This window comes from Balaenoptera acutorostrata, chromosome 1 (genome assembly GCF_949987535.1).
Source record: "Balaenoptera acutorostrata chromosome 1, mBalAcu1.1, whole genome shotgun sequence".
Taxonomy (NCBI): domain Eukaryota; kingdom Metazoa; phylum Chordata; class Mammalia; order Artiodactyla; family Balaenopteridae; genus Balaenoptera; species Balaenoptera acutorostrata.
The window spans coordinates 163,750,730-163,764,059 of record NC_080064.1 but is presented as its reverse complement, the minus strand read 5'-3'; the positions used below and the strand labels follow the sequence as shown (position 1 = coordinate 163,764,059).

General features: G+C 55.2%; 1 protein-coding gene across 1 annotated transcript in view; it reads right to left on the bottom strand.

Moving 5' to 3' along the window:
• Positions 1 to 10,210, bottom strand: part of LOC130704873 (neuron navigator 1-like) — an 81,327-nt gene extending 71,117 nt beyond the window's left edge. Inside the window, 3 exon segments of the mRNA XM_057529226.1 lie at positions 4,817 to 5,182; positions 9,397 to 9,499; positions 10,009 to 10,210. Of these exon segments, the coding sequence (XP_057385209.1) occupies positions 4,817 to 5,182; positions 9,397 to 9,499; positions 10,009 to 10,210 (671 nt within the window).
• Between the last annotated feature and the right edge of the window lie 3,120 nt (positions 10,211 to 13,330).

The following is a 13,330-nucleotide window of genomic DNA, read 5'->3' as shown; positions in this document are numbered from 1 at the left end:
TTGGAACTTGTATTTTTAAAAAGCCCCAGCAGCGGGCTTCCCTGGTGGCGCAGTGGTTAAGAATCCGCCTCCCAATGCAGGGGACACGGGTTCTGGCCCTGGTCTGGGAAGATCCCACATGCCGCGGAGCAACTAAGCCCATGCACCACAACTACTGAGCATGGGCTTTAGAGCCCGCGAGCCACAGCTACTGAAGCCCGTGTGCCACAACTACTGAGGCCCGTGCACCTAGAGCCCGTGCTCCACAATAAAAGAAGCCACCACAATGAGAAGCCCACACACCGCAATGAAGAGTAGCCCCCGCTCGCCGCAACTAGAGAAAGCCTGCGCACAGCAACAAAGACCCAACGCAGCCAAAAATTAATTAATTAATTAATTAAATAAATTTTTTTAAAAAACTGAAAAAAAAAAAGCCTCAGCAGCTATAAAACTCTTGCAGAAAAACATTGGGGAAAAGGTTTATGACATTGGATTTGGCAATCATTTCTTGGCTATGACACCTACAGTGTAGGCAACAAAAGAAACAGGAGATAAACTAGACTAGACTTGATTGAAATGAAAAACTTTTGCGCATTAAAGGGCACCATCAACAGAATGAAAAGGCAACCCACAGAATGGGAGAAAATATGTGCAAATCATATGTCTGATAAGGGATTAATACCCAGAATATATAAAGAACTCCCGGGCTTCCCTGGTGGCGCAGTGGTTGAGAATCTGCCTGCCAATACAGGGGACACGGGTTCGAGCCCTGGTCTGGGAAGATCCCACATGCCACAGAGCTACTGGGCCCGTGAGCCACAATTACTGAGCCTGCGCGTCTGGAGCCTGTGCTCCGCAACAAGAGAGGCCGCGACAGCGAGAGGCCCGCGCACCGCGATGAAGAGCGGTCCCCGCTTGCCACAACTAGAGAAAGCCCTCGCACAGAAACGAAGACCCAACACAGCCATAAATAAATAAAATAAATAAAATTAAAAAAAAAAGAGAGTTCCTACTCTCGCTTTAAAAAAAAAAAAGAACTCCCACAACTTAACCACAACAACCAAACAACCTGATTAAAAAATGGACAAAGGACTTGAATAGATATTTCTCCAAAGAAGACATATGAATGGCTAATAAACACATGAAAAGATGTTCAACATCTCTAGTCATTAGGGAAATGCAGATTAAAACCACTTCATACCCATCATGATGGCTGTTATTAAAAAAACAAACATATGGAAAGTAACAAGTGTTGACGAGAATGTGGAGAAAAGGCAGCCCTCATGCACTGCAGGTGGGGATGGAAAATGGTGTGGCCACTCTGGAAAACCGTATGTGGTTCCTCGAAAAAATTAAAAATAGAACCACCATATGATCCAGCAATTCCACTGCTGAGAATACACCCAAAAGAATTGAAAGCAGCTTCCTGAGGAGATATTTGTACACCCATGTTCACAGCAAGCACCCCAAATGTATATCGATGGGTAAATGGATAGACAAACTGTGGTCTACATATACAATGGAATATTATTTGACCCTAAAAGGGAAGGAAATTCCGACTGCTATCACATGGATGAATCTTGAGGACATGATGCTGAGTGAAATAAGCCAGTCAGAAATAGACAAATACTGTGTGATTTCCAGTTCTGGGAGGTCCCTAGAATAGTCAAGCTCATAGAGACAGAAAGAGGAAGGGTGGGGTGGGGGGCTGGAGAGGGGGCTGGGGAGTCAGTGTTTAACGGGTGCAGAGTTTCAGTTTGGGAAGATTAAAAAGTTCTGGAGATGAACGTCAGTGATGGTGACAATGTAATTACCGCCACTGAACTCTTAAACTTAAAAGCAGTTAAGCTATTAGCCACATATAAAACCATATTTTACCACAATTGTTTAAATATATAACTTCAAGTATATGATGGTTTTAGCAGCTGCATTCCCTTCCTCGTCCTGGTTTGTTGAGCTTCAGTTTGAAGAATCTGCCCTCCCTGAGCTCACCCAGATGGGCAACCCGGGAAACGGCCAGGCGTTTGGATGGAGCGGGGAGGGCTGATTCCGGACTGAACACGGGCTTGGGAAGAGCCCCAGGTGGACGATCCCCCAGCAGGGGATGGACGGAGGGCACCGAGAAAGCCTCGGGGTCACTGCCATCCTCCACGTCTCACCTGGATGGCCTGTGACTGTGTCGGCTGGGGTCGGGGGGAGGGAGGGAGCGAAAGCCCAGCGGTGAACCTCACCTGTCCTGCTCACCCAGTGCTGAGACTTCTGAGAGTTGGGAAGTGAATGGTCATGGGCAGTGGCCAACGGGGAAGGATGGGGTGTCACTGGTAGGTGAGAAGGGAATAGCCCTGCCTGTTTTATGAGTAGGAAAAGCAATTTTCTTAGGAGCAGGACGTTTTCTAAGTTACAAAACCTGGATGGAAACCACAGTGGGAGAGGGAGGACCAGAAAGGGGCTGGGCAAGTGTGGCTCAGGTTTGCTGGAACCTAGGATGCCCTAGGTCTTTTTAAGTGAAAAAACATGACACTTAACTGTGAAAACACATAAATGAGGAGTGATTGGTTATATTAAAATTACTGGGGATTATAAATGTATTCCCCTCAACTCTGATTGCTTAAGAGCATTGAAGGATGGGTGGGCTGACAGTCCTGGCGGGGATGTTAACGCCGGAGCCCCCTTAGAACTGGCTCGTTGAGAGTTGCTGCTAATTGCAGACTGACCGTAAAAACTCACGTGAAATTATCTTGGCACCAGCACTGCAGTTTGCAGTGAGGTCCACTTTGTGGGTATCGCCACTCTGTTCTGTTTTCCCTGCGAACCCCACACTTCCCCAGGGCTGACAGGCATGAGTGCACAGGGGAGGAAGGTCCCATCCATGCCAGTCTAGTGAACTCTGCTTTTGCACTGATTCAGGAGCACACACACTGTCCAGAGGGAAGAGGACAAAGAAAAGGTGCTAGAGGCTGGGTAAAGGGCGTCTTTCCTGGCTCCCCCGCCCAGCACTCCATACCCACACACCCCTGAATCTATGTCCCCAGGATTGGCCAGCTGCTGCTACATCTGTCCTTGCTGCCGATTCTGATGGGGCTCTGCTGCACTGCCCAGTCCCTGAGGGCAAGCCTGGGACCCTCAGAGGGCAGGAGTCCCCCCCCCTCCTTTAGAGGGTGATTTTAACAATAGTAACAGTAATAATAGCAATAAAAATAAACTAACAAGGATTGAGCATTTACAAAGAGCCAGGAATTATCCCAAGCACTTTACGTAATTAATGCATTTAACCCTTATCATCACCCTGAGATAAGTTCTACTGTTATCTGCACTGGGCAGATAGACAAACCGAAGCCTAGAGAGCTTAAGTGACTTGCCCAAGCTCACAGCCGGTTAGGTGCCAGAGGTCCCACCACCTGCTTCAGACTGGGGTCTCTCCAAAGGCAGAGTCCTGGACGTGGGAGCTCTCTGCCCTGTCCAGCTGGGCGATGTCAGAGGGCAGGGACCCAACACTTCCTCAGAGGAGGAGAAGGGCTTCCTGGGGCAGAGGCTGTGCAGAGCAGCACCAGACGCCAGGCTCTCCTCCACCAAGCACAGCCTCTGCACCCACGAGGAACTGGACAACTGTCTCCGGCCCCAGCCCCATGCTGGTGGATCTGAGCAAGAGGTGGGACGGCCCCTGGGGCTTACAAAAAGTAAACAACCCCATTCATGAGTCAGTTGTTTTGCTCCAAAGCAGCCTGTCATCGGGACAGGCCCTGCCAGGTCCAGTCCTCCCAGTACATCCCTGGGGTGGGGAGAAGTGGACAGCCTGGAGCTCAGCTACCTTCCACTCCCTTCCAGTTCGAGCTGTTTACTGGGGTGAGGTAGTTCCGAGGGGGGGGGGGGGGGAGGGGCACTGTGGCTACCCGTGTGGTCCCTGGGAGGGCCCAGCAAACCAAGAAGGGCGAGTGGAGGTAGAGCCAGCCGGAGACGCCTGAGAGCTTCCAGAAGCTGTGCAGTGCTCTGGTCTCAGCTCTTGGACCCTGAAGTCCCTAGCAATTCTTTCTTCCTGTCCTCTCCCCTCATGTCCCAGACTGCCCACCCCCCGCAAGCTGCTCCACCCCCGCAAGCTGCTCCCCAAACCCAACCCCCTGCAAGCTGCTCCAAAAACCCAACCCTGTCTATGGGGCAGAAAAAGATGAGAAGAGGAAGATGGGAAAGAAGGATTTGACGGAAGGGTTCCGAGTCTGGGTCAGACTCGGAAGTTGCAGCGCTGGCAGAGGTTTGCAAAGGAAGAAACCAGAGGAGGAGAAAGGGGGCCAGGGTGGGGTGGGGACAGGGGTCGGGACCCGGCTTTGGAAGCAGAGCTAGTCCTGCGCTCCGCTCTCCAGCGCTCCCAACACACGCCCTTGGCCTCTCTTCCCAGTGGTCCCTCGAGAGAAAGCGGCCCTGTCACCCTGACTCTCAAATAGGGAGGTCAGGCCGTCCCACGTGCACGTGTGCAGCACAAGGATCCTCCACGGCCGAGACCACCAGCGGGTCAGGGGCGGAGACCAGGTGGAGGGCGGGGGCTGCCACAGAATGACAGCCGCAGGGGCCAATGAGGGGGCACCTTCGCTGACCAATCAGCTCCTCAGACGTCGCCCCCTCCCACCCCGCTCAACCTCAGCAGCCTCGCTACCGCCCACACGAGGCCCCCCACTGGCTCCTTGTCACAGCACAGCTTCCTTCCCCAGGGCGAAGTACATCCACCCTTATGGGAGCCACGCGCTGCGCTGTCCGTGGTCCCCTCGCCCTCCCTGGGGTCCATCCGCCCTTCTGGCGTCCGCGCGCTGGACTGTCCTCCCCCCAGCTGCCCACGGGCCGCTCCTACCCGGTGGTGATGTCGTCGTCCTCCGTCATCGTCTTGCCCATGAGGTCGCTGTCGCTCATGTAGCCAGACTTGAGGTCCACGTCGTCCGAGTCCAGCGACTCGACCAGCTCCAGGCGCGAGATGTGGCCCAGCTTGCTGGGGGAGCGCATGGGCATGGTGTGCGCGTAGTGCACGCGCTCTCCGTGCATGTACCAGGAGGGTGGCCCCTCCGAGCGGCAGCTGCCGCCCACCGACGGCGCGTCCCCGGCCTGCAGCCGCGGGCTGGACTGGCCGTAGCGCCAGGACAGGGGCGACGAGCGGTTGGACAGGCTGGACACGCTGCGGGGGTTGGCGTCGTCGCTGTCGTAGCAGGTCATCTCCAGGGAGCTGGGCGGGCGGAAGGGCATTGGTTACTCTCCAGTCCAGCGCTCTGAGGCCCGTCCTCGGGCGGCTGTAATGCCTCCCTCCACTCTCCCGCCCTCCCGTCTCTGCCCCCCTGCCCGAGCTCCTGGGCCTCCGGGAGGCCTCTTAGGGTGTATGTTGCCCTGAGGTGTGTCAGCTCCGGTTGTCAAAGGAAGAGGCCGGTGAGCGCTAGGGAGGGAATCCCGTACACGGTAAGGGCACAGATTTTATAATATGACCTGGGTTTGAATCCTTTTCTACTATTTATTAGTCAGGGGGCCGGGGCAAGTCATCAACCTTGCCAAGCCTCCATCTCCTCATCTGTCAAATGGGGATAAAACTATAATAGCTACTTTATCACATATAGAGTTGTAAAGACCTAACACAGTGCCTGGTATACAGAAGGTGTGCAATGAACGGGAAGGGGCCCACGAGACCTGGGGGAGTCACCTGAGAGTGGAAGGCCTCGATCATTCATTTTGTGCGGGGAGTCTAGCACCTCTTTTCTGTTAGTGAACTCAGGGCTAGTTGCTTCCCAAACCAGAGACAGCAAAGTCAGGAGTGGGGTGTGGAGCGTGTAGGAAAACCTCTGGGAAGCTGAGATGTGCAGCAGGTCCCCGGAAGACTAGCCCCAGCCAAGGCATGGGCATCGGGAGAAGCAGCAGAACCTCACCAGAGGACAGAGCGGCCTTAGCTGGACAGAGGGGAGAACGTGGGAAAATGGACGAAGCGGGTGAAGCCGCAGGCCCTGCTCGGCCAGGCCAGGGAAGCAGGTCAGTGCTAGATGGCCTGAGCCCAGGGGGTCTGGAGCTGGGGAAGGAGACGCCTCTCTCCATCAGGGGCCAAGGTGGCCGCTTGGACAGGCAGAGACCCACATCCCCCCCGCCTAGCAGCGGTGCCAGCCCAAATCACCCACAGTTGGGGTCTCAGTGGCTTGGCCTAAGCAGAGCCAGACAGGGTTGAATAAATGAGATGGGATCTGTGGGCCAAGAAAGCTGGGCGGCAAAGGAACGCTGAGTTACAGAGCTCAGGAATCTTTAATCTGCAAACACATCCATTTCTTAGTCACTCTAGGGGGTCAGATGGAGTGAGACACTGATTTTTCTGTTCTTGTTTTTGTAAAGTTCCTTGAAAATAACAAAATCCTCCAAAATTGTCTCTGTCAATTCTGAGAAAACAGGGTTTTATTTTTTGATCAAAAACTGGAGGGAGCTGTATGGGCCTTGACCCTGATGGTGGTCCCTGCAGAAGTCCTGTGGGTGAGCAGGGGACCAGGATGGGCAGGGAAATCAGTGACCAGGCTTCCTGGCCTGGTCCACACCCAGCTTCTCCCCTTGGGGCTTCCTGTCTGTCCTGTGTGTGGTACCCTGGGTACTTTCCCTTTCTAGTGACTCGGACCTCAGGGAGAATGGCAGTTCCCTGGGTGCTTGTGGTCCTGGGCGGGCGGGGGGGGGGGCGGTGGTTTGTGTGTGGCCTGCCTTGCTCACCGCGGCGGGTTGCCCTCTGCACGCCCTGGCGGGTGCTTGGCACTCAAGACCGCATGGGCGGGGGTGAGCCCAGGACGGACGTGCAGGCGAGTTCTTGAAGTGAGACCCAGTACCGGGCCTTGTGCAGCAAGTAGGGGCTTAGTAAAAACGAGCTGACCGTGACAAGGAGACGAGAAGCAGAAGGAAGAGGACAATGACGGCCCTGGTGATGGGACGATGGAGAGCTTCAGGGGAGCCCGTTTTGTAGCAAAACTAGCATCGCGTGTGGGTGTGCCGAGCGCCAGGTCCCTCGGTTCTGTTCCCGGCTCGCGGCCTCGACCTCACTGCTCCCCTCTATCCCCAAACACACCTCCATACACCTCTGAGGCAGTGGCGGAAATTCTAGCTCAGACTTGGGTCCTTGATTTCCAGTCCTGGATCCCGCCCTTCAGTCTTGCTTCTCTCTGGGGAGGACTTTTTTTGGGGTGGAGGGCATGGTGGGCCTGGAGCGGGTTGAGGGCGGAGTTTCACTTCCTCTCCGGCCACAGCCCTCCGACCCAGACTCTCTCCTTGCGGGGGAACAAGCCAGGGAAATAGAGGAAGTAGGATAGGAAGACAGGTTTCTGAAAAGGAACTGAATCTAGAGGCAGCCTGTGAGCTGCAGGGTGAAAATAACCTTGCTGGACACACTCATTGGACTGTAAGCTCCTCCAGGACAGAGCCTGTGTTTGTCCTGCACTCAGCTGGCCGGGCTCTCTGCTCGCTGGACGCAAAAGCCACCCTGATCGGCTCGTGCGACTCTGGCACGTGACCCCTTCTCCGGAGCCTCCCGCTGCACCTTCTCTAACTCAGGGCGTGTGTACACATCCCGTCCACTCCCAGGGCCGAGGGAAGGGCTGATTGATGGAAAGCACTTTAATAAGTAAAAGAGCCGTAAAAATTCAGGGAATCATTGTTTTGGCTATCAAAGTGTGAACCAGGAATAATATAAACCAAAGCCTAAGACAGGAAGTGGCTCTGGGTCCACAGTAAACAGAAAAACCAGCTTCAGGGCTCTTGGTTCTTTTCCCATAAAGGGAGAGAGAAGCCAGAGGCCCGAGGCGCTGCCCACACACCAGTCAACTTTATGCAAAAGGCTTCTGGCCTTCCTCTTCCCACTCTGTCCCCAAGCAGAAAGCAGCAGAGCCTGCCTGGGGTCAAGGTGCCTTAACTTGGGGGGCTGGGGGCTCAGAGGTCGGGGCACCAGGAGGCTGGGGGGCTGGGGGCTCAGAGGCAGGGGAACAGGGGGCCGGGGCTGCGGCGGCTGCCCTTTCCCTGTGGCTGAGTCATCTGGGGTGTGACCCTCTCAGGAACGGAGCTCTTGCTGCCTTCTTTGGGTTGGGGCTGGTGGGTGATTTGGTGCTGAGCACTGTTCCAACAACTTCCCTGTCTGGGGGGAAGGAGGACGTTCAACATTTCATCCACTGGGTCCTTAAAATGGTGAGCCAAGCCAAGCCAGACCCCTGTCCCACTTGGGTTCTGCTCAGGGCTGGGAGGGCTGGAGGCTGGACGCAGTTGTAGAGGGACCTGAGTCCCAGGGCCTCCCGGAGCCCCACAACCCACTTTTTTTCTCAGCCCTCCCTGATCACATCCCTTTCATCACTAGTCGGGGTCCTGCTGGCCCGAGCAGAGGTAACCCCAGAGAGAAGAGGCTTTGCTTCATCATGTAAAATATTTTAGATGTCTGGGAGCAAAGGGCTGCGTGTCCAGATGGGCTGGGGCTGGGGAAAGAGTGTGGGAAGGAAGGAGAAGGGCGTCTCAGCAGGGGAACGGGAGCCGATGGGTGGGAGCCACTGAGGCCAGACTTCAGCTCCACTTCATAGTCACAGCAACCCCACAAGGAAGGGATGGCTGAGAGGTAATGAGTTCTCTGTCACTGGAGGTATGTAAAGTTGGTCTTCATATAACTTGGCCACACACTTGGGCTAAGAAAGGCCCTTTTCGCACTGCCCCTAGATCCCAACTTTGCTCTCATTTTCCAACCCCAGGAGATGGGGAGGAACTGGCTTCCAGGCCCCTTCTCCACCTTCCTGCTCCACACCCCCCAGGATTTCTCAATCCTGGCTGTTTGCTCTCTACCCCCCAGGGTGTAGCCCGGCCCTCTGTCCCCCTTGGAGCTGACAGCATGAGCTCATCCAGGCAGCCCAAGGAGCCAGCGCGGGAAATTCTGAGTCATGGCAGAGCCTGAGGCCAGGACACCGGGCAGGGAGATGCTGCGGGAGGGGTCCTGGTGGGGGCTGTGAGGCTCGCGGGGGGCAGGTGGAGGGGGTCTGCATGGTATGGAACCTGGGCCACCGTGCTGGCCACCGGCTGAAGGGCAGGAAGGATGCTGGGTGTCGGGAAGGGCACATGGAAGCTTCAGAACAGGAAGAGAAGGGTAGTTAATAACCCCTGTGACCACGAGGAGACGGGCAGCCAGCAGGGACATGGATGTCACATGTCCATCACAGCCTGAGCCTCGTGGTGGCTCCTGCTTCCCATCCCCCTTCCAGTGATGCTCCAACTTAATGAAACGAAACCTAAGTCTCCAGCAGAAGCAGACACCCGGCAAGGCCACGCTCCTCCTGTGGACACATGGACGTGGCCCCGGGGGCTGAGCGCGCACTGCTCGGACGCCCACCGACCTCGCACGCTCGAGCCAAGGTCGCAGGCCCTGCCCCCAACGATGGGAGAAAGGGGGCAGCTGGCTCTCACCTGTGTGTCACCTGGGACCCTCGCAGGCTGGACATGGTCTCCTCCAGGTTCTGTCGTAGATCCAGGACATTCTGCACCGTCCTCTTTCTCTGGGACTCCGGATCTAGAGTGGGGAGAAGAGAAGCTGGATGAGTGTAGAGGACTCACTGCTGGGCCAGGAGGTGGCAGGTGACCATATCCCCAGGGGACCGGTCCCGGGGGCACGAGGGTCTGCCTCTCAGGCCTTCCTAAGGGCCCTGGACATGCCCTGGAGTCCTGACATCCCGGCCCTGGACGGGGGCTGCAGGCACCGGCCTTCAGTGCCCTCCCAGAGCCCCGCGAGACCACCCCAGCCTGGCGTCACTTTGGGGGGCCCCGCTTCTCCCAGCAGAGGCCCCGGCCCAGGCCCCCACGGTCAGGGTCAGCCGGAAGGTCTGCCTGAAACCCCGTCTCTGGAGATGTGTTGGTAAATGTTTAACAACTGGCTCTCGGAGGTGGGGATGCCCAAATGGGTAGTGCTGGCCAGTTTCCGGGGTATAAATGCCCCGCTGTGAGGCTGCCAACGTGATGTCGCTGACCCCAGAGTCAGGGGGAGGGGCTGAGGGTTGGCTCTGGGAGCTGGTGTGAGCCAGCCCCAGGCTGGGAGCGTCTGCCGCTGGGGTCCAGGGGACAGTTTGTCCAGAGCCCCCGAAACGCCGGCGGGCGGGGGCAGTGAGCTGCCATCTTCCGGGGCACGGGCTGAGTACAGGGCATCCAGACCCCAGGCCAGCGGTGTGAGCCCAGGTGAGGGTGTGTGGGTGCAGCCCCACTGCAGACCCCGCACGATCTGGGTCATGGAACCCCGCCTTGGTTTCCAGGCAGGACTTTAGCCTGGACAGAGGAGACTCCACCACGGCAGACAGAAATGTGCCCCATCGCCTTCCCAGGGCGGAAGCATCCGAAAGCCTGAGGGTGCCGAGCATGAAAAGACTCAGGGACTTTCCCCTTCCCTCCACCGATCCATCCAGGGAGCCTCGATGCAGCAGACACCAGAGTCCATCCTGCTCCACGGCTTATCCGGGACCTGGGACCCACAGTCACTGAATGCAGGCAGATGCCCCATTGCGTCCCTCAAAGGCACAACCCGTGGGACAGTCACAGACCCACGGAGATGACAGCAAAGCAACGGAGAAAACCCCAGAGCTCTGACCCCGCAGGCTACCGGCCCCCTGATCCGGACCCTGGGGGGTCCTCGCCCCAGAGCCCACGGACCCTCCCCCACCCAGACCCAGCAGGAGTGTGCAGCTCTATTAGCTGCCGCAGGGGACGTTTCTGAGTCCCTTCAGGAGGCACTTTTCCCCAAGACTAAGTCCGGCCCTTCTGGTCAGCGGGGTGAGGGCTGCAGGGAGCCCTCCTAGAGCCTCGGAGGCACCTTTCCAGAGAAGCAGCTCCACGCCCAGCCCAGCCACCTCCCTTCCCTGGAGGCCTCGGGGCAGCTGGCAGGGAGGAGGGCAGGTCTCCGCGCGGCACGCCTGTGGACGCCAGTGCCTGTTTATCCTGGCAAGGGTCACGCGTGAGCTGCTCCGTGGCTGTAATGATGGCTTGGTGTGGAGAACACACAGGGACCCTGTCTGTGTACGTATATTTTTAAAGCTTGGTCCTAAAAGGCTTCATTGTCGTGGCTGGGGTCTGCCTGCTGTTTACTAGAAGCCCTGAAGCCTGCCGATGCGGTGGGTGGGGAGATCGGGGGGACCGTTATTTCAGTGGAGTAAAAAAAAATAAATCAGTTTATGACTTGAATAAATGTTAAACCCATTACATATATAACCTGAAGAAGGAGTAGGAAGAACAAAGCTCAGCAGACCCCCGGTAAGGTCAGTGACGCAAAACCCTCCCCCTCCAGCTCCCTGGTTAGCCAACGCTCTAACCAGGACCCGCCCTTGCTGGAAGGTGGCTGGAGAGGAGGGCATTGCCCATCAAGACTCTTTCCCAGCTTTTTCTGTCCACCTTATTCACCACCAACCTTAGATCCAAAAGCCTCTCAGTTGCCTCTGGAAATTAAACTTATGCTCAAGGTCCAAGCCGTGTGTCCACGGAGGAGAACGTGATGAATGTGTACAAGCATCCAGAGAGATCCCCAAACACGTTTCTGAAATGTTTTGAGCGACGGCATAAATGTCTGTCTTCCCAAGAGAGCTCTCAGGAGAGGAACACGCTCATTGGATCTGTGCCTTAGAGAAAGCATCTTTGTGATGACAGTGTGTGCACACCTCACGGAGTCCCTGGCAGGCATCCCAAAGCCCGTGTATGCACTGCATCTCCTTGCAGCTCTGGGTTGGCCCTGAGAGCCAGGTGGATCCCGGGAAATGGCAACAGTGAGGCAGATGAAGAGAAAGTTAAACTCTCTTCCAGCTGGGCAGCCCCTTTTGATGTCAGCAACCGAGGTACACTTTGTGTCCGTGCCGTGAATTGTAATGTCTAAGGGATATTCCAGGTGGGCTGTTGGAAGCAGCTGTGTGGGAGCAAGAATGCCAGTATCAGAAGAAAACCAGGACTGCACCTTGTCATGAGGGCAGGTGTTGCTCTGATCTCTGTGAGAGGCCACCTGTCGCAGGGAGGGTTGCAGCCCGGTCATCTGCCCCTCCCCAGAGGCCTGCGCCTCTGCCCTCGTCTTCCCTTATCTCCCTCTACCCCCGAGCTCTAGAGGCAGGGGCCCCTGGTGCTGGCTTAGGTGGACCCTGTCAGGTTCAACACATGTCCTCATTGGGCTCCACCTCTCCAGACACCAGGGAGATTCAGGTGCAAACATGTAGGTCCTGTTGGGGATTTGCACAAGAACAAAATATGAGTCATTGATTCATTTGGTCACATATTTACCTAAAAAAAATTTTAAGGGACTTCCCTGGTGGCGCAGTGGTTAAGAATCCACCTGCCAATGCAGGGAACACAGGTTCGAGCCCTGGTCCGGGGGAAGATTCCACATGCCGTGGAGCAACTAAGCCTGCGAGCCACAACTACTGAGCCTGCGCTCTAGAGCCCGCGAGCCATGACTACTGAAGCCCGTGCGCCTAGAGCCCGTGCTACGCAACGAGAAGCCACTGCAATGAGAAGCCCGTGCGCAGCAATGAAGACCCAGCGCAGCCAAAAATAAATAAATAAATGAATAATTTTTTAAAAAGATGATGAAAAAATAAATAAATATTTTTTTAAGTCTTTTTCATTTTTTATTAAAATATAGTTGATTTACAATATTTGTGTACAGCAAAGTGATTCAGTTTTATATATATATATATTCTTTCTCATATTCTTTTCTATTATGATTTATTACAAGATATAGAATATCTTGCCCTACCTGTGCTATAGAAGGTTCACCTTCTGACCTACCTCATCTAGTAGCAGCTACTTACATCGCAGTAGCATAAAACAGTTGCTACTTCTTGGAGTTGTTATGAACATAAGAGGGTCTCTGAATGGTTGAAGGGGCTTTTATCTGAAGATATAGTGAAGAGATTCAGATTTTTTTTTTGTGGACAAGGCTGAGACACACAGGCTGGATTTTGGAGCCATTTGATTGGGATAGGAATGGGAGAAACTTGTCTCCAAACCCTAAACTCCTAGAGGTAGGGCTCTGGAGTGAAACTGGGAAGAGGCAGCCGTCGGGCCAGTAAGATGAAATATTCCTTCACACGATGAGCAGCACACGTAAGGACGTTGAGATCTCAGAGACTGTTGTAGAAGAAGCCTATAGATGAGATGTGAGACAAATTTACATCAATTCCAGGCTGATAGATCCACCACAGGATGCTAAGGTCAGTAAAGGGTTTGAAGTCGACACCACGGGGGATAATGGTGCCTTCCATGGAGGTACCGCTCAGGGGCACGGGTCTGGGGGGGTCCGACTTGCACAGAAAGCAGTTTTCTGTTTTCTTCTGCATTTACTTGGATCTCCAAAGTGACCAACACTGAGCCCTAACAT